The sequence below is a fragment of the Cupressus sempervirens genome, chromosome 5 (genome assembly GCF_028749045.1).
Source record: "Cupressus sempervirens isolate cs-2001-9-10 chromosome 5, ASM2874904v1, whole genome shotgun sequence".
Taxonomy (NCBI): Eukaryota; Viridiplantae; Streptophyta; class Pinopsida; order Cupressales; family Cupressaceae; genus Cupressus; species Cupressus sempervirens.
The window spans coordinates 658,338,876-658,363,188 of NC_143122.1; the positions used below are offsets into that span (position 1 = coordinate 658,338,876).

General features: G+C 32.0%; 1 protein-coding gene across 1 annotated transcript in view; it reads left to right on the forward strand.

The window, feature by feature from the left end:
• Positions 1-546: 546 nt before the first annotated feature.
• Positions 547-24,313, forward strand: part of LOC149557602 (branched-chain-amino-acid aminotransferase 3, chloroplastic-like) — a 143,127-nt gene continuing 119,360 nt past the window's right edge. The window contains exons 1-3 of the mRNA XM_089832242.1: positions 547-1,333; positions 13,413-13,462; positions 22,724-22,898. Coding sequence (XP_089688368.1) covers positions 1,052-1,333; positions 13,413-13,462; positions 22,724-22,898 — 507 coding nt within the window. The 5' untranslated portion in view covers positions 547-1,051. The remainder of the gene's footprint in view (positions 1,334-13,412; positions 13,463-22,723; positions 22,899-24,313) is intronic.

The window sequence follows — 24,313 nt, forward strand, 5'->3', positions numbered from 1 at the left end:
GCTCACAAAGAGCCCACCAGGGATCAAGTCTTGCTGAGTGCAAGGCCCATAGACATCATAAGGGATGAGGCCGGGATCTTGCCCTGGGTGAATTTGGCAGCATGGATGCTCCTTAGTCCTTGGCTCTTAGCCGAAGAGGTGTTCAGTATTTAGGCATGTGTGGACCCGTATTGGGTACCTAAAAGTTAATGGTGGCCTTCGCTGGTTGGTAGCTCGCAGGCTTCATGCCTCGCTGGGCTGCCTCGCAGGTCTGAACCCTCCATCAAAAAAATAAAAAATGACATAACAATAATAATAAAATAAATTAATACAATCATTATAAAAAAATTAATCTCTAAGCTAATGGTAATAGTTTAACAAATAAAATTTAATTTCAGCAGTTAAAAATAATGTTCATTGAATGCGGCCAACTATTTGGTCAATGTGATATGACTTCAAATGCTGGGAGACAGACAGTACGTCAGTGATGGAATTCCAGGCGTTGCAAATTTTCGGCTGTTTAGCCAGTGCTTTCTAAGAGATACCTAGGGCCCACAGCCCGTACTCATTACTGGCAAGTTGCCAGTGCCAACCTTTCAGCCACCACCATTTTACCAATCATATTTTTACACGTGTTGAACATAACGAAATTCCAATTTTCTCGCGGAGAGAGACCGTTTTGCCATGAACTTTGGCGATCGTTTTGGTTTAAGAGTTTCAGTTTTTTCAAGGAAGCTTCTGTTGAAAGTTTGGACAGGACAGTTTTTTCAAGGAAGCTTCTGTTGAAAATTTTGAGGGAATTCATCATTGAATCAAAATTCAGACTATATTTTTAGACTCCCTTTAAATTTATTCTTCTCAATCTGGTATTCACTCAAAAGAATTTGTTTCGTTATCACAGGCGCTGGAATTTGTATTTCTGCCCTTTTCTTACTTCCTATTGCGTTTCTGTCATGATAATCTGGCTCGAGCTTTGAGGATTATCTACAATGATGGCGAAAGGCTGCTAAGCCAAATCTTTCTAACTTGTAATTCGTCAGCTAAGCCAAGTTTTTCTGCCTGGGCTTAAAAAATGGCTGCAGTGGTTATTCGTCGGTTAAGGAAATCAGTGAAAGATACTCAAGAACTTAGGAGACGCGCTTCTATTTTGTCAGTTAAAATTATAGGAGCAGAAGAAGAAACGGCCAAGGCAAATTCCTGGCGGAGGAAAAATTCTATATGTAAACAACTCCCCTGTTACAATTTCTTGCTTGATTCTTCGACAGGACGAAATAATGAGGGAAAAAGGGGGTTTCCACTCGGCTTCCGACTCTGGAGCTCTTCAACTGGCACGTGTATGAATCGAATTTTCCAGGTAGGCTTTGAAACTAATGTTGTTATTTCTCCATATATTATCTTTGCAAAATTGTATGAAATCAAAAGTGCTTAGTGAATTTTCTTGATTTGAAGATTAATTCATCATACAGCATATAATGGATGGAGAGTTGAAGATTCAGTCAGTAACATTCTGGTTCTGTTTTATTTAGTTAAATAGCAAAAAATTTCTCCTCGTACTCCTTAACAAGCATATTTTATTCTATTGTTTAAGAAATTAGTCAGATCTAAACTGATATACTGAGCCATTACAGAGAGTATATCCACGGAGAGTTGAGGATTCGCGCAGAAATATTCTCGTTCTATTATATTTACAGAAGTACCAATAGATTTATCCTCAACAAACTCTCTGGCTCAATTTTAGTACACCTGAACAAGCATATTTATATTTTTTTCAGAAATTAATCAGATCGCATTAATATTAATGTCTCTGCCTTCACAAAACAGATTTTAAAAAGAAAAAAAATCTCTGCCTTCATAAAACAGATTTTAGCATCTAGATTTTATATCATTTTTTAAAATTGTGATGAATTAAGGAACTCGGAAATGAAAATTAAAACCCTAGAAATGTGAATCCTGAAACTTCCGCAGAAAGACGTGATTGGGAACTTTTGAAGTGATCATTTTACTTTGAAACCACTTCTTTTCTGTTCTCATTGCTGGTTCATTTTCATTTCACAGAACTACCTAATAACAAGAGGCAGAGTTATTAGTTGTTATTTTTCTCCAATCAAAATCACTTTAGTTTCTAAATTCTGTACAAGTTTTATTACAATTATAATCATTTCTTTTTTAGATTCCCGCCCAGCTTTCACACATTTTCCTCCAGTTATAATCCTCGATACTTAAATTATGCACAACTTATCATTCTTGCCTCCAATCCTATAATAAGACTTTAAACTCTGCAAAGGTTTTACATATTTTCCTCAGCTCTACTCCTTCCAATCTCTAAATTCTGTAAGATCAGAAATTTCCATTGCTGGAAATTGGGGATTTTTTTTTACTTTTTCTGGTGAGGAGAAAACGATCCATCATCACACGTTCGATCCTTATCCCCACATAGACGATCTAGAGAAGATGCGTAACGTATGTACATTCAATAGCTGGGGGAAATAAAGAATAAGTTAATTTTTGTTTGGTCATCAGAATCCTATGCAGTACGCACTATCCCTGCATAGATGTGGACAGAGCACAATAATTAACTGTTTTTTTGTGTGAAAGAAAGATTGGGTTGCGGACCTACTGTTGTATAAAATATTTGGGAATTTTCAGTCCGTTGGAATTTAGACGACATTTCGCTTCTACGGATTGACGCCTGCCAAACCAACCTGCCTATTATTTAAGTGGACCAGGAAAAGATCCCCAGTTTGGGGTCAGGTCCAATAAATCTGGCGTCATAGTTAATAATTTTGGACATAATTTAAATTATCTTTCGAGCTTTTTTAAGTACCTTTCTTTACGCTTAAAAGGAATTGAAAAGTTTTCTTTGGTTTATTGTAATTTAGGTCAGATTTCCATGCACTTTTAGCCACATCTTCATGCTGATGTTTAGTTAATTTTGGTTTAATATCTATTGTTTACTCTTTTAAAAAGGAGTTATAATGTTGATGCTGTTATGAATATTTAACTTCTTTATTTGTTCTTAAAGGCATCTTTTGGAATTATATGTTTTAAAAAACTAGTTGAAAAGAAAAGAAAAATCTAATGTAGGTTTTTTTTGGGAGTTTAAATGTTGTAAAGTAGTTGGTCTTAAAATAAGGAAAGATTCAAAATTGTTCTTTTATCATAACTAAAAATTTAATAAAGAGATGCATTTAAATAATTGTATAGAAGTATGAGATTATAAGTTACTATTTCTTATTCTTCATTGTACAAAATATATTTAAACTCTTTCTAGATTCAAATTTGCAACCTTTTTTTAATAAATCTTAGAGATTTGAAACCACTCTAAACATCGTACCTATATATAAATGTATGTACGTAAGTTTGTATATATTTGTATGCATACATATACATATACCTACACACATATAGTACATTATAACAAGGTATAAGGATCATCATCCATCGAAGTCTATTGATGATTCTAGTGGTTTGAATCTTGGTGGATGATTATTTTATTACATATCATTATTTTCATCAATTGTGCTCAACCAATTAAACTATACAAACCTTTAGAATTTTAATAATTATTTGAAGAATTTTGAATTTAATGAAAATATAATAAAAAATCATGTCAAACATAATTTCAAATAGAAGAAGCTTGAGTCAAGGCTAAACAACATGCATAATATGATGTGAAAATTGTTTAATAACCTATTTTCTAAAAATCTTTGATCAATCATATTATTGATTACACCTACTTTTGTGCCCATTAAAAGTCATTTCTTCCTTTATGCATATGTTGCAATTTTAAATGGAAAAACAATTATCATTATCTTTGCATTACATATCCCCCTCTTACAAAAAGAACAAGAAAACATAAATACAAAAAAATGAACTTAAACGCATGACATGTGCATTCTAAATTTTAAAATGTGGAATGTTTAGTGTACTTTATGTTCATAATTTGATGTGAAATTAGATTTATTCAGTCCTTTTATTCATTTACATGTATATATAACTATATGCATTTTTTTTTATAATTAGTTTTTTGTTTGTATTTAAACTCTTGCAATATTAATCTTCAAATTTTAAAGTTGGTTGACTATAACTTATTATTTAGAGACATTCAATATATTTATTTTAAATTTTAAGTTTTATCTCCTAATTAAGTATTTTGAATTACTGAAGTTATCAATACATACACAATTTTTTTTGATGTGATAAACATAAAGAAATAACATAATTAAGTCTTTATTTGGATATTTGTGAATGGAGAGGGGTTGAGTTGGTTTGCACTTAGGCACTTGTGCCCGACTTGTGTCTTTTGGTTTGTTGCATGTGTACAAGGTTTGTGTTTAGGATGTTCGTTAGGGTGGTGTAGGGTTGTGGCCATTTGCTCTTTGACCCTAATTGTTGTTCAAGATAATTGTCGTGGTTATTTTCGTAGGTGGGTATTTCCGGGGGTGTAGTGTTTGTTTTGCACTTTTTTGTGGTGTTTTAATGAGCACGTGGAGCTTGGGCTATGATTTTTTCCCAAATATATGGCTTCGATTGAGGGTTTTGGCTTACTTTTTTTATGACTTAGTTGAAGAAACTTCTTTGGTGGAGAAAGTACGTTGTTCAAGGATGATATGGTCAGAGGTGTCTCTTCCACATGCATTCTTGAAAATCTTATTTACAATGTGAGTAGTGCAAACACGGGACATACTATTTCTCAATCATACTATATACCAGATTCCATAGAAATTTATTTGGGTCCAAGCTCTTGGATACAATAGCTTGATTATGAAACTTTCCATTTCATTCATGGATTTCTTCATGAATGTGGGCATATGCAATGAATACACCCTAAATCTAAACCTGTAGAAATTTCTAGAAGGGTATTAGCTAGTTTTCCTCCTAAAAATAAAGGGATGGATTTTATGGTAGAAAATAGGGAGGGATTTATTCTAATTAAAAATCATAATAAGGGAAGACGGAAAAAGAGGACATTTAATGATAGGCAGATTAGTGGTGTTTTTAATAGGTTTGAGATTCTAGATAATCTAGAGATATTTGATGAGACTATTCATAACATGAAAATAATAATAATGATTCTAATATGGATAATAAATATTTTGTAAATGAATTATCTAGTGTGGCTCATATACATAATCTTATATAACTATTAATACATTTCATTACATGTTCGCAAGAAGACCATATGGACCTGAAAACTTTGTAAGACATTTTTGCCTACATTACCTCTTATATAATGGGTATAAGTGCATCTTATTTTAGTCCCACTTATACCATAGTTACCCTAGCATTAAACTCCTACTACCAATATCCATCTCCTTGGTACCATGGGAACAAATAGTGAATCATTGAGTATATGCTCGTTTCCCACTTATCCTCTACCATCAATCCTAGATTTTGAATACTCTCCTTCTATGATGCCTACTACCCATATGATGAAAAAAACTTCCGCACTTCTTTCATCCACTACTACTAGATATATTGATAGCCCCCTTAAGCATGTCATTGCCATACATCACACCATGTCTCATATTCAAAATATGATTAAGTACAATTCCTCTTCCGTATTTTTTTGAAGATATTATATCCTCCACTCTTTTTGTCCAGCATATGCGAAATTTTATCCCTCATGGTGGATACCGTTTATTCACCACCCCTTCCTCTACCCTATATGAACTATATCACAAAATAGATCAAGTAAAAAAGGCAATGGACACAAATTGTAATGATAGTGACAAGTAAATTAAGGATTCTAGATACCCACTATTATCTTAGTGATGTTGTGACATCTATATTCCTTGTGATATTTGTGGTATCTAAATTTTTTATATGATGAAAATGGTGGTCATAATACATGCCTTAGATTTTGTGCAACTACACATGTAGTATTTCTTTATGAAAGAAATTTAAAAAAATGTTTCCATATGATTTGAATGATTTTGATGTCAAGTGATTATTTTAATTTTGTGAAGGGTATATTCATTCATTTAATCATATTCTTTAAGAGTTAACTACTCTTAAATCAATCCAAAGGTAACAAGTTCCTTAAACTAGCAATATTGACTTATTTAAGTGTTTCTAAGGATTGAACAAACACATGCTTAAGTATTTCACTATTGAAATCTATTTAGTTGAACTTGAATAACCCTCTACATGATTTTGAATTGAAAAATATATTTTAAGGGTCAATTCAACTAATACAAGAGAATGTGTATTTTGAATAGTTTTCATATAAATAAATATTTAATTCAATAATGTAACTTTTACTTATAATCATTTTTTGTGATGATGTGCTTTACTCAAAAAAAAATATTTTCATTGAAATAATTGAAAACCGATCCATCTAAATGAAGTGATAATGAAGGTCAACATGCTTGGCTCTCTCATGTAAGATCCAATTCTTGGCCAATTTGAGTACACCTTGATTGTCACAAAAAGGGGGAGTAGAATCTTCTCGATTACACTAGATCCCAAACTAAAAACATATCAAATGTTGATTTTCTATCATCAACAAAGTTAGAATCACATGACTTCTATTATAAAGAACATCAGAGTCAAAAGTTCCCTTTACATAATACAACACATGCTTCACTACTACTCGATGATAAACCTTGGGGACTATCATGAAGCATGAAATTTAACTAACAACAAAATGAGATCAAATCTAGTAGTAGTTTAAGGTAGATGGGACTTTCCATCGATCGTACAAATGTTGATTCATCACCATAGTTGAATTTGATTCAATTGTTAGCTCAACCCTTTCTCTATAGGCAAGGATACAACTTTGTAGTCTTACATTTGAAACTTGTCTAGTAGACTATAAACACACTTAGAATAAGATGAGAATTTAAACTATCTTTTGTCTTCCAAACTTCAACACCTAAACAATAGTGTCAAACTTTGCACGATCTAATCGATAAAAAGTGTTCGACTACCAATGATGATTAGGTCATCAATATAGACAAAAAGAAGAAGAATAAAACCTTTAGTATTATTGGCATATAGATTAGCATATAGACTCCTTTTTAAGCCATTATCTATAAGATACTTGTCAATTTTGATGTACCAAGCCCGAGGAGCTTGTTGTAGGCCATAGAGTGATTTAGCCAATTTGCACTTCCAATGTTCTTTCTTGACAACCTAAAACCAAGAGGAAATTTAAATTCAACTACTAGGGTTTAGTTTCCAAATTATAATATAGATGATACAACTTATAAAAGGAACCATGGGTGAGAACCTTAATTTCAAATATCTAGGGAGGAGTTATTATGGATAATATTCTCTAAATGGTTGGGAAATGTTTTATGGCTTGGAACATTATTACAATAGAGGATCCTATTGTTTAAGGAAGGTTTTTTTAGGTTATTAGGCCATATGATTGAGATCTCTTTTGGATGGATCCTTACGATCTTCATCCCCCAATCATCTATTCTTTCTCCCATCTTTGACTCTTGAGTGAAATCTTTTAGGGTTTAGGGTGGTCAAAGTCTTTAGATTTTAAGAACTCCATTTGTTTAGCAAGATCCCAAAAATATTAGTGGAAATAACTCAATAGCAAGCCATATATGAGCATCTAAAGTTTGGGCCACTATTTCTTCTATTTAAGCTTATTGACCTTACCCCTCCTTAGAGGGGACACCTAGTAGAAGGTCTAAAAGATGCCTATTTGGTTTCTCTTAGTTATCAATGCCTATAACATAGGAAACGTATGAGTAGAGATTTTCCTTGGCGTAATTTTTAAGAATGAGTTGATTAAAGTGTAATCTCTTTATCTAGTTAGAGTGTCATAAAAAATCCCACACACATGGCGTATATAAAAAAGAGAGAATTTTATGATGCATCTAAATGTGTCTTGTGTAATTCTAATGAAGAATGTATCACTCACCTCTTTTGTTAATGCCCATTCCCAGTGGATCTCTAAGGGTATTTAAGGACCTTGTTTAAGAAGTGGAGTTAACTTATCTATTTATTTTAATTGTAGGCTAGCATGGATCATCCCCTTGTATTGGGTTCTTTTTGATTATTTATTGGGATTTTGATCTCCTATGTTTATTCTTTGATAGGGTTGAATTGTGAGATCTTCTATGTGAGTTGTAGTCTTATTTTACAATTGTAGAAGAAGATTTAAAATTTGGTTAAGAAAGCCATTTTGGAGAACACATCTCCTATTCTAATTCTTATCTTTTAAATCTCTTTAAGAGTTTCCCTTTAACCACCTTTGAGCACCAATCTAGTTCTACACTGAAATTTTATAGTAAGGTAAACGTGATTTGGTAAGTGGTCTCCCCCTCCTCTTTCTTTACTCTATACTAATATTGATAGATCTTAATGGGGCAGTTTAGATGTCTTACTAGGAGATTGATGGGATTGGATGATGTATTGGATTAACTCACTTGTTCATTTATTATATGGGTTGCACTAATAATCAAATGAAGTTCTATGCCATTCTTGTGGCAATTTTGAAATCTTGCAAGATGGATTGGAGGAAAGTTATATGTTAAATGAATTCTATGATTTTATCTTCCCTTTTAAATATGGGGAAGACACATGAATCTCTTGGAGGTTGGATTCTCTTCAAAAAAAAAAAATTCACTCAATTTTGGTTATATTCCCTTTATGCACACTCCTAGAGAATAAAACTTTGCCATAGATTTCTTAGATAAATGGGCTTTTAATAGTAATTGCAATTGAAATATCATTGATTACAAGTAATCCATCATTGACATAATGATCAAGCTTAACTTTATTGACTTGAAGTCCTTATGAATGGGGAGTTTCAGTTGGATTACATAATTTTTTTGTTTCATGAGGTTGTCGACACCATGCGAAATCTCTTAAGGATTTCCCTCTAGTCAGATTCTCTCTATTGTTCCCCACAAAGAAGAAGAAGAGTAGATGATATATGATTTAGTAAGGAAAAAATAACACCTTTGATGGAGAAAAGAATGAAAGTGCATTAGAATTAATTAGTATATTAAATTTAAAACATAATTTAACACAAGAAATCAATTATTTAAAGAGAAATAATTCAATCAAATGAAACATGTATACACAAAGTTGTAATGTCATGATGAAAATAACACAAATTAAAGAAATAATATTTCTTGATATCCATAAAAATATACACGCAAACCAAAAAGGGGGAAATTTTAATTTTAGATTAATAAAGACCATACATTTAGCTCTATATTGAAGGATGACATGTATACTATATTACTTTAAAACGAAAGCCTTTTGAAGTGAGGTGATTTGATGTATCTTCTGAGGAGATTGAATTTGAGAAATGTAGAACTAAAGATGGAATGCCTAAATGTGTGACAAAGTTTGTTTTCAGGTGATATTTGGTAGAGTAAGACATGTTAATACACATGTTGAAGAAATGATGAATATAAATGTTATTTTTTTTTTCAATTAAAAAATTGAGATACAAATTAAATCTAGTATAATCTTATATTTCTATATTGTTGCTTAAATTTAAGCAATTCCAAATTTCTCTTTAAAAATAAAAGCCACCAATTCCAAATAAATTTTAAAAAATTGAGCAAATAACTTAAATTTACCATAAGTTTCTGATTGTCATTTTTTAATCTATAAATCATTTATAGTTAATAGCTTTAAACTTTAAATTTTAATCAATTTAATTAATAATACTTATTAAACTTAATAAATATTTTATTTTTAAATAAAGTAGTGCAAATAATCTATTACTATTAGTATTATAGATGCAAAAATCTCAAATTAATTAAATTATTTTCTAAATTTATATATTTTTTATTTTGAAAGGATTATAAATCAACATAAATATATAATAAAGTAACATAAAAACATGTATCACACTAATATTTAAAATTAATAATATATAAATAAACATAAATCACTAAGTTTTTACAATTTATTTATTCTATTTAAGAAAGATTTTAAATTAATATAAGGTTTGATTATTTTAAATGTCTTTTATTTTATATTTTGATAAAAATATTAATTATCAAAATTTTAATTAATAAATAATAAATATTAATTCTTTTCATTTTTATTAATTTAATCAATAATACATAACAAACACATACAAAAAGTTAAAATTAATTGAATATTTTTAAATTATAATTTATTTTAAAAAGATTATAAATTAATATAAATATATAATTTAAAAACTAAAAAATAAGATAGGAACGTGTATTATAAGTATATTATAAATTTATAGGCAAGAGTCTACAATACAATGATAAATTATGAGCCTCTCTTAGATTCAAATCTACTTGATCATAGTGTGTTAAAAAAAAGAAAAGAACTCACAAACTTTCTTTTAATGGTATAAATATAAGGATGAAGGAACAAGTTGAGAAGATTTAATGAGGATGAATGATTATCTAATCCAACATAGCAAGCCTAGCATTATTTTTCAATCATATTGGAATTAATAATGGAATTCTTTATAACAAAATTTCTTTTTAAAATAAAATGTTTAAGTATAATTAGAAATTTTCATCCTCTTACAATGTATATTTTACTTGAACTATTTTCTATTACTAAATTGATTTAGATTTACTAATCTAATCATGTTTATTTTTTATATCATTTATATTATGTTTTAATAAATTAATTAAAATAATATTATTCACATGGTAAGTTTTTTCTATCTAATATCACATACAATTAATTTGATTTAATTTTTTAAATTTCAAGTATTTAATATCTTTATACACCACACTCCAACTTACAAAGACCTATATATTAAATAAAATTTACACCTCATAATTAATTTTTATTATTTTTAAAAATCAATACTATTTTTTCTTACCTTTTTTTAACAACATTTTTTAGATTTTAAAAATATATATAAACTTAAAAGTTAGAAAACAAATTTAAATATTTAAAAATAGTAAAATACTTTTGATTAAATTAATTGTCTCCGTGCTTAAAAAAGATGCAATAAATAGTTGTCCAAAATAAAACTAATAAAAACTAGATAGTTCATTTCTCTAGTTATACAATAGATTTTAATCAACATGTTCTAGAAAGCAAGAACTTGCATTGGTGCTAATGATTATTTAAATATATTTAAGAGATACTTAAAAGTAAAATTAAATTGTAACTCATTTTGTCACATCAATCTTCTATTAGAAACTTAGTTTAAAAAAAATAAAAAATCTTGGACAAACAAATAGCAATTCTTGAACAATTTATTCATAGAAAGGTGTCAAATATTTTTGTGCATTAATTCTTATCCTTTGTATTTTTCCTACCCTTTTCAATTTAGAACCTTTACCAAAGAAAAAAAAGATTTTTCCTTTTGAAAAGTAAATTTTAAAATATACTATCTAAAACTTTAAGAATATGATGCTTCCTGAAAAAAAAAACAAACAAACTGGAGGTTCAACAAAAACATTAATTCTATATAAGAGAGGGACTAAACAAGAACCTATAATTGATAATATTTAAATAATTCTAAAAATAAAATATAGTAATTATAATGCCTTATATTTAAATAATTCTAAACTCAAAATATATTTATTGTATTGCCTATCAAATTCAAGACTGTAAATTTTTTTTACAATACACCCCTGGTAAGATATGCCGGATTGATTGTCCTTAGGTATGAGTTATGATGAAACGAGATATCTGAATTTCATTTTCAATCTTAGTTTTTAGAATGATTCTTGTTTGCAGTCATTGCACTGCTGCTTTGTGCTTGATTGCTGGTTGCCCAATGGCCGATGGGGAGAAATTTCAATTAAAAATGCGAGAAGGTTATTCTCAACGATTGTGGGGATCAAACAATTTGAAATCCTCTTTTAGGATGTTTTTTATGCAAGAGCTGTTCAGAAGATGAGGACATTATTTTTCTACATTGTAAGATAGACAGTGGAGATTTCCAGAAGATTCTCGTGTGAAATAGAAGTTGGATATGGCGGCCTAGAATTGGTAAGGTAGTGGATATCAGTTTAAACAGGAAGTTTTTGGACTAAAAATTTCAAGTGCCACTAGGGAATAATTTTAAGATGTTATATTTGGAATATTTGTAAGAAATGAACTCCAGAATTTTTAAAGGCGAAATATAACTGAATGTGGAGAATTTGTAGAAGGCAGAGGCGTCAATGTTAATGTTGGCGAAAATATCGATTTGGAAACCTAGATCATGTAAATTCACAATAATAAAAAGATGACGCGGAAGAATATAAGCTAGAAAAATATGTGACAATAGGTTTTTGTATGATTAAAACCCTAAATATGTGCTAGAGTGACTTCACATAGATTTTGTTCAGTCCAATATTGACTGAGCTGTGAAAGTAAATCCAAATTTAGTAGGATACAGATGAAAGGGAGCCATATCTAGATACGATGTTATAACTTCTGTCACTGTTTTCAGACCTAATGGAACTGAATATATTATATAACTAATATAGTTAAAGCAACGGCTCTCTTAATAGGAATTGTACAAGGTTAGGAAAAGGGTTGATGAGCGGCGACTTAGCGTTGAATAATAAAATGTTGAAGCAATAAAAGAAGCAGTGCAATGACTGCAGACAACAATCATTCAAAAAACTAAGATTATAAATGAAAGTTCAGATATCTCATGACATCATATCCAAGGTCGATAAATACAATGGTAGATCTAGTGACCTAGTGGAGGGTGGAAGGTTGTGCAAGATTATAAATACTCATCATTTTCCCTCCGTGTAGCTAAACTTAGTAATAGGATTTCGCATCAAAGTGGGAGAGTTTACTTATTATTTTGGATAAAAAAGATGAAACAACTCTGTACTACTAAAGATAATATTAGAATTCTGCAAGTGAACGAGTTTACTTCTTAAGATTTGTGAAGCTTGAGATCAAAAAGATGAAACACTTCTGTGAATTAGGAAATGTATTAATTTGCTGTCGGTAGTGTCTTTTCGATAATCCAAGAAAGAGTATGGTAAGTAAATGATATACTAGCATTTATATTTTCTCAACTTCTGGGTGTCAAATTACGATTAGAACAGTATGGAGATTTCACCATGGCCTGGAGAACAGATGCGTAAATCTGATTTATAAAATTTATGTCATATTTTTCAGACAGTTTGGGAATTGACAGTGAACAGACAACAATTTTCCGATGTCCATCCCTAAAAGTAGGTAGTTTTAGCAAAAGAATAATGGAGACACACGATGCAATTTTGCGAAGGACAATCTAGCAAGGAACCAAGTAGTTTTTTTGTGAATTTTGCTACAGTTTTAGATAATACTAGGCAACAATTTCAAAGTTTTTCTCTGCTCTCAGCAATGGCATCCAAGGGCTTTTCGTGTCTTCTCAGGCAAAAGTTCTGATATATATATATATATATATATAGTATTTTTCTTTTCTTTTTTGAGAACATGTGCAGAACCAAATATTCATGTGATGCTATCAAATATATTTTGAAATGACTATTTTTTGAACTTTGCACTCTCTGCAGTCTGGAGCGCTGCATACACAAGTTGAAGCGGTCTCTGCAAACATTTCTCGGTGAGCTTTTATATACTGATGTACATTGAGAACTGTTCTTGGTTGATTCTTCTGTTATTAATTGTAACAGATTTCCACAATCCATGCTATTCATATTTATGCTTCTGGGTGCGATTGTGTGTAAGTTTGACGGCATCAACGTTTCGGATCTTCTGTTATTATTCAGACATCATATTATGTTTTTTCAAAATCTGTACAGATCTTATATGAGGACAGACACAATATACAGACTCCGGATTTGATCAGTTTTAGCTAAGCTTTTGATATTTGTTTTTGCATTCAGTAATATTTAGCAATTACCATTGGGGGAAGTTGGGCTTAAGTCTCAAACTAGCATCATGGTGATATTGAATAGAAAAGGGACATAAAATGTGAAATGTAAAAATAATTTTTTTTCTATTGAAGTTTACTTAAAATGAGGAAAATGCAGTGCATTTATATTTTATAGATAGCTGTTGCTTGTGATAGAACATCATCGTTATACAGAGGTTTGTAATGGAACTTGGTCAAATTCATCACTAAATCTATTAGCAAGGGGCAACATTTTGAAGAGGAAAATTACAAGAAAGCTGAATTAGTTTGCACTAGAGAAAAGGAAAAACTAGTAGTAATTCTAAAAAGGGAAGAATTGACCATGCGGCATAAAATAAATATTTTGCCCAAAAATGCAACCTCTCAATGCTCACTTTGGAGCTTTTTCTTTCAGATTTTTCCTACTTCAAATCTTTTTATGGAACCGCCTGCAAACATAGACTGCTAAGAAGATACTACCCATGCAAAGAGATGAATTGAGGCAATTGCAGCATTTATTGTCAATGAAGAGAGACAGTTTTCACTTTCTTTACATGAAACTGAAGGTATTAGAGGAGTATAATTAGTCTCTTACATGCAAATGAGACTAGCCAGGTGTCATGTGCAGTGAATTATCAATCTCTTTGCAGATTTACATTCAGTGGCAACAAGTTAGGTGTCATGTGCCGTGAATTATCATCAATCTCTTTGCAGATTTATATTTAGTGGCAAAAAATTGGGTGATGTTTCTGACTCATGTTTATGCTCTTGAATTATACTTCTGTGAAAAACTCTTAGTGACCTAATATCTGCAATCAACATATTTGTTGAATCTTCTAAATTCATTCGATGAAATCTAACAGCTATTACACTCAATCAAATATTATTTTTATTATATTCTTATTCTTATCTAATGATTTTTGTATTTTCTCTGGTTTTGCTTTTGGGTAATTGAATCTGCCTTTTTATCAATACTCATCTTCAAAAGTAGGAGATATTTTTGACAGCAGGTCAAATTGTGATGTTGTTATCAGGATTCAACTGTGTAGTTATTGAGTCAAACTCATTGCCACATGTTTCATGATTTTTTATCTAATGATTTGTATATTCTCTTGTTTTTCTTTGGGTAATTGAATCTGCCATTCCAACAGATCTTTAACATTATTTTTAACCTTTGCGGTATTATATTTATCTTGGAAAATATTGACCAGTGATATAAAAAATGGAAGGTAAATAAATTAATCTCAACTAGTAGGTGTTATTTCCATATTTTGTCATAATTCTACCCTAATCTATTTTCTTGAATTTCAACTTGTTATAATTTCCCATTACAATTTCTGTTGGGAAAGATCTTCCTTCTCAAAAAGTGGTGAAGGGTGCTTCCCTTACTAACCCAAACATACAACACAAAAGAGAAAGAAACAAAAAGATGCAAGAAGAAAAACCTTGCTTTCTATTATCTTAAATGAAATAGCATTACACCTTCAGAAAATAACATGATACAGCCACATGTGCCTTCTTACTACAATAATTTGTAAGGCAGAGCGACAAACTACACTTCTGGAATTGAGTTCTGAAACCCTGCTTCATTTCTGTATATGTAGCACCAATAACTGCCTTAACATTCTAGAAAGTGAAACTTCCCCCTTTTGGCACCAAATGGTTCATTAGTTCAATTTCCTGCCTAAGTCATCTCTCTCTCTCTCTCTCTCTCTCTCTCTCTCTCTCTCTCTCTCGTCATTTTTGTATTGGAACTTGAGACTTGGTGGCACAACTTCCGACTCGGGTATTTGATTTGCTTATATAATATATCGTTAGAAATCTTGTGAAGAGCTCTACAACAACACATATATCTAAAGATCTATGTATCTGGATATCAAATATTTCCTAGGCCTCTAAGGTTTTCAAATTTGAGTTGTTAGCCTCATTGGAGAAATTTTTCGAAACAAAAACATTAATATCTTTCAAAGTGCTTAGGCTATTGAGGTGATTCTTCAACCAATCTCTTAATTTTAAATTATGCTCCTTCAAGATCAATTTTCATGTCTACACAACCAAAATGGAAAAGAAGTCCTGAAATACAAAAAAAATATCGGAAAAATAGTGTGGGACTGGTTTACACTATTTTTACCTTCTATACATCTTAAATAGTGCAGCTATTATAGTGCGCTCCTAGAAAACTAAAGCGAAGAACTACAAAACAAAAAAGAAACATAACATTTCTTTTTGGGTGATGCAAGATTGCTTATACACCCTGTTGCTTTTGCATCAGAAATTCATTTCAAGGTCCCCAAATTCAAAACTCTCTACTTCTACTTTCCTTTTGTTAAAGTTTGTAGCTGCGATAGAGATCTTTATCTCTCAAAATCTGGACATTATTACTGTTATCGTCATCTTCAGCTGAAAAGGACACTTAAGTTTAATTTGTAATATTAAATGTAAATGACATGTGTCATTCACATGCATTGAGGCATGAATATCCGAAGAGTCATAATTAATAATAGGAGTTATGAGAATCTCAAGAGACCTTCGGTTATAATGTGAAGAGTCTTTCCTATTGTTATATATTTGCATCAAGCAAAGGATATTGTACACTTGAACATTTCATTATCAATAAAGATATATTTGTGTTGTGTGGCTGGGTTTTTCCCTTCATTCTCGAAGGGTTTTCCCAGGATAATTTTGGTGTTCTTTGTTTCAGTTTTCTCTCTTTCTTATTGCTGGTTATCTTCATGGATTTCTGGGCTCTAGTTTTAACATGGTATCAGAGCTTTGGTTCAATAACAACATATGAAGGAGTCTTTTTGTTTAAAGTGATATCTATTACAATTCTAGTATTGTTGAATCATCATTGAGGTGTTTCCTTCTGGCATGGGCATTTGGATAAATTTGTCAGAGGTTGTATGTGATTTCGGCTTGTCTATGATGGATATCTTCAGACTATGCTCTTTGTGGATTTTTTTTCCAAGTTCATATTGTATCCTTGCATATGGCTTTGTTCTTCACCTCCCTCTTGTGCGCATGTTTAATGGGAAAGTTGCCGGTCTTTGTCATTTGTTTATGTTGATGCCTCATATTGCTTTTGTTCGTATTTTGGATCGAATATGTCAAGATTATGTGTCTGTTTCTTATTATTAGCATCACACGTTACTAAGTGGAATATTGTTTTTCTCAAAGAGGGTCAATTTGCCCTCGATTCTTCTACCGTTTTTGAGTCTTCATTCTGTTCGATGGTTTGAGAACGTGGTCTTTGTGGACTATTTGGATTAGAGTCTTTAAAAGGGAGCTGATCCGCAAGTTATCTGTTAGTGATGTCACTTATTTTTTGAGACGTTAGGTTCTTTTTTCTGATTCCATTCTTGTTGTGAGTTTGTGTATGGGAGATTTCTTCAGCTCCATGATAGTCTCTACTATCTCAGTTTTATCTTTGTCGTGGATAAAATTTAATTATCTTCTTGTTCTATTTCATATGTATATGCCAACATAATGTTGGAATGGATTGGTTAAGTTTCTGTTCACGTGAGTCAGTCAAGTGATATTATTCATAATTTCTATGTGTAGGCTGTTGCACGAGTGAACAACTTAATGTTTGTAACAACAATCAACTGGCATTTACGGATTTCCAGGGAAGTTAGCATTATTGCGGTATGAAGGTTTGCGTATCATCGATGTGTGTCATTTTCCCCTTGGAGTCACATGCCTCTGGTTGATTGTAAATCCATTTGTATCGTTGAGAAGTGATTGGATCCTCTTAAGAATAGGTGTAGTAACCATCTAAGTCTTTTGAGATCATTTTGGTTGATGTTGAATTATTTTTGTGTATTCTTGTTCTTGTGCCATTTCATATGGAAATATTTGAGTTGTCTCTCTCATTGCGACTAGTTCAGTTTTATTCCTTATCCTTGTGCTTTGGCGTGAAGTTTGCATGCTTATTGTATGAATCGACTGAATAATATATATATATTTTTAGGCCTGACTATTGGATTTCCATATTCATATGTGTGATTTGTTGTGGTTTTTTTTCTTGTTTTTTGTGGATCATGTTTATTTAAGAGAAGATGATATTTCTTTATGTTGTTGTAACTCTTGCCATAATAATAATGGTGTGAGTATTTCTTTCCAGCCAGTGATTTATGAGGAGGCTATTTTAGGGCGTGAATATGGCAGTGAGTTTGCAAGTCTTGAATGGAAGATCACTTTCTTTCCAGGTGTTTCAGACTTACATGAGGTAGAAACAATGTTCTGGAAGGGAGTTGGTTGACTTGTTTATTGGAAGGCAAATTGAAAGTAATAATCTTCACATTATATGGAGTGGTGAAGTTGTATTGACTGTCACAATCTGCTAGTAGTTCCAACATTGGCTATTTGAAAAGACGAGTCTCAAAGCATTATACATTTGCTCAGATTTCAAGTCCTTATTGCAATTCAATTAGGAGCCTATAGGAGATTGATTTTCTTCATTGGACGTGTGCTCGAGAAAATTTTATGGGCTCTCGACATCTATCAGTGATATTATTACTCCTTGGTTTTTGGCATAAGTAGCCTCTTCCCATGGTAACGACAATCTTCATGGGAGGTAAAGAGTCATCGTGCTCTTCGGGTCACGTTGGCTAATGATTCATTATGGAAAGCGAAAAGTCTTGGATTCATTCATTTCCGGAGATATGATTGTGACTTTCATTGGTGCATGATTGGGTTGCATTTATGCAATTAGTGCATGTACGAGTTATTCACTCTTAGAGCGTAAATGTTCAAATAACGGGAATGGCGGTTGGTGATCAACGTGTATCTTGACCATAATGCTTATAGTGGATATTTATTCAAAACCGGCATAATATGTTCTCTCTTTTTGTTTCAGATGACTATTACTGTTGATGAGATGCTATCGTCTCAACTGACTAACTTCAGGATAAAAGTCATTGATGGTTTTCTTAGGAGCCACATCAGTTATCATGTGGGGGGGGGGGGGGGGTGTGGGGTGCATCAAGCTTGTTAAGTAATAACAAATTTGCTAATAATATAGAGTTGTGTTGCTGTAGTAGAGAAAGTATTTATGGTTCTTGAAGTCTCGAGGATGGTTTCTGGAAGATTTAAGTGTTGTTCAACATGTGTTGTAGAAGATGTATCAACACCTAGATGATGGAGAGATTCGTTTACATGAGTGTGCTTTACTTTGAGGAGAAAGGCACAAAGATCAACTTTGAAATATCAAGAGATAAGTTTTCAAATCAAGTTAAAAATTGATTTCTAATTTATGTGCTAGCTGTCATTGAGAATGGTTTATGCTGGTTTGATTTTTTAGGATGAAGCAATAAAATGAAAATTTTCTTTGCATCCAGAGGGTAATGTTTTAGCTTGAGAGGGAAATTTTTTAATGACCAAAATAATTTTGAATTAAGTTGATCTAATCTCTCTTAGCTGCAAGATCTTTTAGCTTCAGAGCGAGGCTTCATAATTAAGAGGGAGTGTTTATGGAACCCCAATCATTCTCACATATGCTTGTGATGCTTGTGGTATTTATAAAATTTGAGACTAAAATGGAATCAAGTCTTAGTTTGTTATTGCCTATTTTTTTCTTGTGTGAATAAATGAGATTGTAAGATCAGCTATGATAACTCTTTCACTATGCAATAGTGAACATCATGTTGAGAGAGTCCATGATGTCATCACATTGAGAGATTCCGTGATGGGAGTTGGATGTCATGTTGAGAGATTCCATGATAGTTCATGTTGAGAGAGTCCGTGAATAAAGGCTTAGCTATGAGTTGTACAAATCTTTTCATGTTGAGTGATTCCATGAATATGACTCATTGTTACAGGTTTTCATGTTGAGTGATTCCATGAATATGACTCATTGTTACAAGTTTTCATGTTGAGTAACTCCATGAATTATGTTTTGAATTCGTATGATCAGAATTTATCATTGACATTTTTTAGTTGTAGCTTTGTGTGACTGTTCAGCTAAGGATTTCTCTCTTGCTAAGAGGGAGTGTTAAATTTTGTAGCTGCGATAGAGAATTTTATCTCTCGAAATCTGAACGTTATTACTGTTATTGTCATCTTCAGTAATATTAAATGTAAATGACATGTGTCATTCACATGCATTGAGGCATGAATATTCGAAGAGTCATAATTAATTATAGGAGTTATGAGAATCTCAAGAGACCTTTGGTTATAATGTGAAGAGTCTCTCTTATTGTTATATATTCACATCAAGCAAAGGATATTGTACACTTGAACATTTCATGTTGAGTGATTCCATGAATACAACTCATTGTTACAAGTTTTCATGTTGAGTAACTCCATGAATTATGTTTTGAATTCGTATGATCAGAATTTATCATTGACATTTTTTAGTTGCAGCTTTATGTGACTGTTCAGCTAAAGATCTCTCTCTTGCTAAGAGGGAGTGTTAAATTTTGTAGCTGCAATAGAGATCTTTATCTCTCGAAATCTGAACGTCATTACCGTTATTGTCATCTTCAGTATATTAAATGTAAATGACACGTGTCATTCACATGCATTGAGGCATGAATATTCAAAGAGTCATAATTAATTATAGGAGTTATGAGAATCTCAAGAGACCTTCGGTTATAATGTGAAGAGTCTCTCCTATTGTTATATATTCACTTCAAGCAAAGGATATTGTACACTTGAACATTTCATTATTAATAAAAATATATTTGTGTTGTGTGTCTGGGTTTTTCCCTTCATTCTTGAAGGGTTTTCCTAGGATAATTCTGGTGTTCTTTGTTTCAGTTTTCTCTCTTTCTTATTGCTGGTTATGTTCATGGATTTCTGGGCTCTAGTTTTAACACCTTTAAACATCCATATCCTCTTAATATTTAGGATCGCTATGCATAATCTGTCTTTTGAACTATATATCCAATTGCTCTGAAAACCCCTCTCCAGGATCATTAAACCGGCTGGCAACTTCACTACAGCTTAATACACATTTGGAGTTCATACCTACAAATTTTGGAATGAATAGTGATTGCACTTGTATTCAGAACTTCTTAAATGTGAGCTTGAGGCAATGTGGTATCCTTGCTTTAGTTTTTGTCCTGGTAGATGTCTCAACTAAGATCAAAGACTGTGCAGACAATTTCTTATTGACTACCAATCTGTGGGAGTCAACCTTAACTCAGCTGCAATGTTGTGATGTCTTTTGAAACTAGTTGTAAACTTTGTATCTACATTAAGACTGGATACCTTAATTGGAGGAATATGCTTGAAGAGTTTACTGTGCTGAATAACTCTTTTAAGGCTTTAGTGTTGGATGAGTGTTTTCCCTGTGATCTTATGAATTTTCTTTGTTCAAAGAAAAGAGGGGTTTGACTTGGAAAAATTTCTCTTGAATCTCATACAGACTTGAGAGAAGAATCTTAAGAATTGCAGAAAGAGAGAAAATAAATTAAAATGAAGGTGAGTACTCAAGAAGGGACCTCTCTGAAATTTCATACAGACTTGAGAGAAGAATCCCAAGAATTGAAGAAAGAGAGAAAATAAATCCAAATGAAGGTACTCAAGAAGGGAGCTTTAAGTTCATTTTCTTCTCTCAAAAGGAGGAAGATTTCTTGAGTTACTATTATAATTTCTAAAATGATAAATACATGTTACATAAACCCACAAAATATGAAGAAGAGGATAATCAATTCAATGGATTCTTGATGGAAATCTGATTTGGAAAAAAGAGATAACATCAGAGAAACCCAAAATAAAGTCAAACTGGGCCAAACTAAATGTATCCTCAAAATGGATATTTCCCGCAGATAGGGATTCTTGTCAATGTAGGTGAGCTTTTTGCTGGAAGCTCTTCAAGAGTGTCTAAAGTAGGAACATTAGAAAACTTCCCACCCAAGAGCTAGGCAATATTCTAAAGAATGCTGTAGCATAGTATATGGTAGTTGAACCTTTGATCAATACAGCATGAGAAGGGTTGTAGAGTGAGCTTAGCAACTGTTCTAAAATCCTAGCAGGTAACAACGGAAGAAAATAATTAGTGTTGAGAGTTTGAAAAGTTTGGAACCATTTCTAGAATCTTGAATTCTTGCCTTCAAAAGGAGCATTTCAACTGGAAAGGAAGTGGTGCCAAGCAGAGAATGAATGAGAAAAAACCTTTGAAATTCATGATATTAAATCACATTTTAACAGATAAAATTTTTAGGAGTCAGAATATTACCGCAACCCTTTTTTTGGAGGTCTGATATGGAATGCTAGCACAGTCATGTTTTTGTCAGTGTAGTTGTGTCAGAGTCTTTAATATAAGAATGTTGAAATTTCTGCTGAATTGTGGGAAAAGATGAGAAACACATCTAAAAGATTGTAAGAATGGTAAAATCACAGGCTAAACTCAATTTGATTTCTTTTGGATTGAGTGTAAGATTGATGCAAACACAGTCTAATTACAGAATTCATTAGTAAGGGGACTGCAACTGACAGTGTAGCAGTTGCAGCAGGTATGTGATTTCACAGCCTGAAGTATATGTATGATAGTGGAGTTCTTCATTGCATTTTTTAAGCAAACAATTGAGCCACCAACTTCCTAAATATTCTTTCATTGAATTTTTAGCAATATTCGCTCTTCTAAAATTTATGGGACCACCTGCTTATACAAATCTCCCGAATCTTCTTAACAGCCCCCTTCATGAGACCATAGACTAATATTCTAATATTATTGAAAGATTGCTTCTAATAGACAAAATAGGTTTTTTGTGGAACATGCAAATAATTATTTTGCAGATTTAGAGTTGGTAGATAACAAACTGAATGATGATTTTCAATTGTGGTAAGTGCTCAGTAGTGTCAAGACTCTAGAATTATCATAATTTGAAAACTCTGACAGAAGTTGTGAGAATAAGTTCTACAACTTCTGAAGTTCTAGGTTAACTTTGTGTTGGTAGTGTGACGCGTTTGGGAATTATATTTACAGTCACACCTTTTAATATTTTTACTCATATATGCACACAGGGAAGTTGAAGAGGTGGCAGACATTGATTGGGACGGGCTTGGCTTTGGGCTCCAACAAACTGATTATATGTATATCATGAAATGCAGAAAAGATGGAGAATTTTATGAAGGAGAACTCCAGTCTTTTGGTACAGTTCAGCTTAGCCCGTCAGCAGGTGTCTTAAATTATGGCCAGGTTTGTGGAGTTTTCTGCCTCTGTAACATATAGTTTGTATGTTATATAGGGCATCATGAACTTTTAGCTTTAATTTTTGGACTAGGCGGGTTGACCCTACAAATCTTTTACCCTTCAATTATAGAAAAGAGATAAAATAAAATATTAAACCAACTTGAATCAAGGGGAAAACAGGAAATATTAAATTCAGGAAATGATTATTTATTACTAATTCAAGGTAGGGTATTTTATTATGTCTGTATCTGCAGAAAAAGTAGATGTCAAACCCATCAGGCCTAAAAGATAATTTTTTTTTGAAAAAAGGCTATACTATAACAAAGACTAAAACATCTTGAACAGTCATCTTGGCTATATGAGATTTTCCTTATGGCTCATTGGATAGTTCATATTCTAGAATTTATAGACTTGAATCCTAATACATTTAAATTTTTAAATTTACTAGTTTTTTTGAATTAATGTTATATTCACGAATGAGATTTTTAATGAATTATCTTTTCACAATATGAACATTATAAGTGTGTATGGTTTTTGTTGTTTGAGAACAACCATTCATGCCATTATAGGTCATGCTGCCATTGATCTTAAGAATTATAGTTCTTCTTTGCCATATTGTAATTCAAAACCTATTGACCACAGGTGTTTTCTCAATGAAAGCAATATTGTGAACTTTGCAAATCATATAAGCATCATTACAGAAGACCTTTCCTTTCACCCTAAGAAACCAATAGATGAGTGAATTCCCATTTGCCACAGGCTTTGTCGTTTCCTTACCAGGTACTCAGGACTTGCACAAAAGTATTTTTTCAGTAATGAGTTGCTCTGGCCATGGGGTTGTACTGCTTCTATAGAGGATGCAATAGTCCATTTACTTCACCTCCTGGTTCCTTTAGAGCAGCAATATCACGTAAAACCCGAAATTCAGATCGAGACAACTTCCTTCACTGTTTCAAAAGCCAAAACTCTCAAAACTTGGGTCTCAGAAGCACAATGGAGGCTGTGAGATCTCAAAGATAAGGCATCATTGTGGGACTGTGTCATGGCCTTGAAACTGTCAAAACTTGAATCTAGCACCACTGGAAGCCCTCCAGATTGGTGGATATACATAATTTCATTGTTTCCTTCTTTACTTCAGCAGAAAAAAACGAAAACCATGGGTGCATCCATTCAGTTACACAAATGATCTGCAAACTTAGTTCCAATGTGTGTTGGACCACTCATCCTAACATGTTTTCAGGACAAACATTACTCCAGTGAAATATCTTACCCCATGTTGAAGAATTATTAACTATGTTTTATTTTTGTTTGATATTGATCTTGTGAAAATCCTCCCAGATCAGGTGTTTTAAAGTGGTGACAGCCAGTTGTCCATTAGAATGTATATTTTTAGTGTCAGAAATGCCACAATCATTGACATT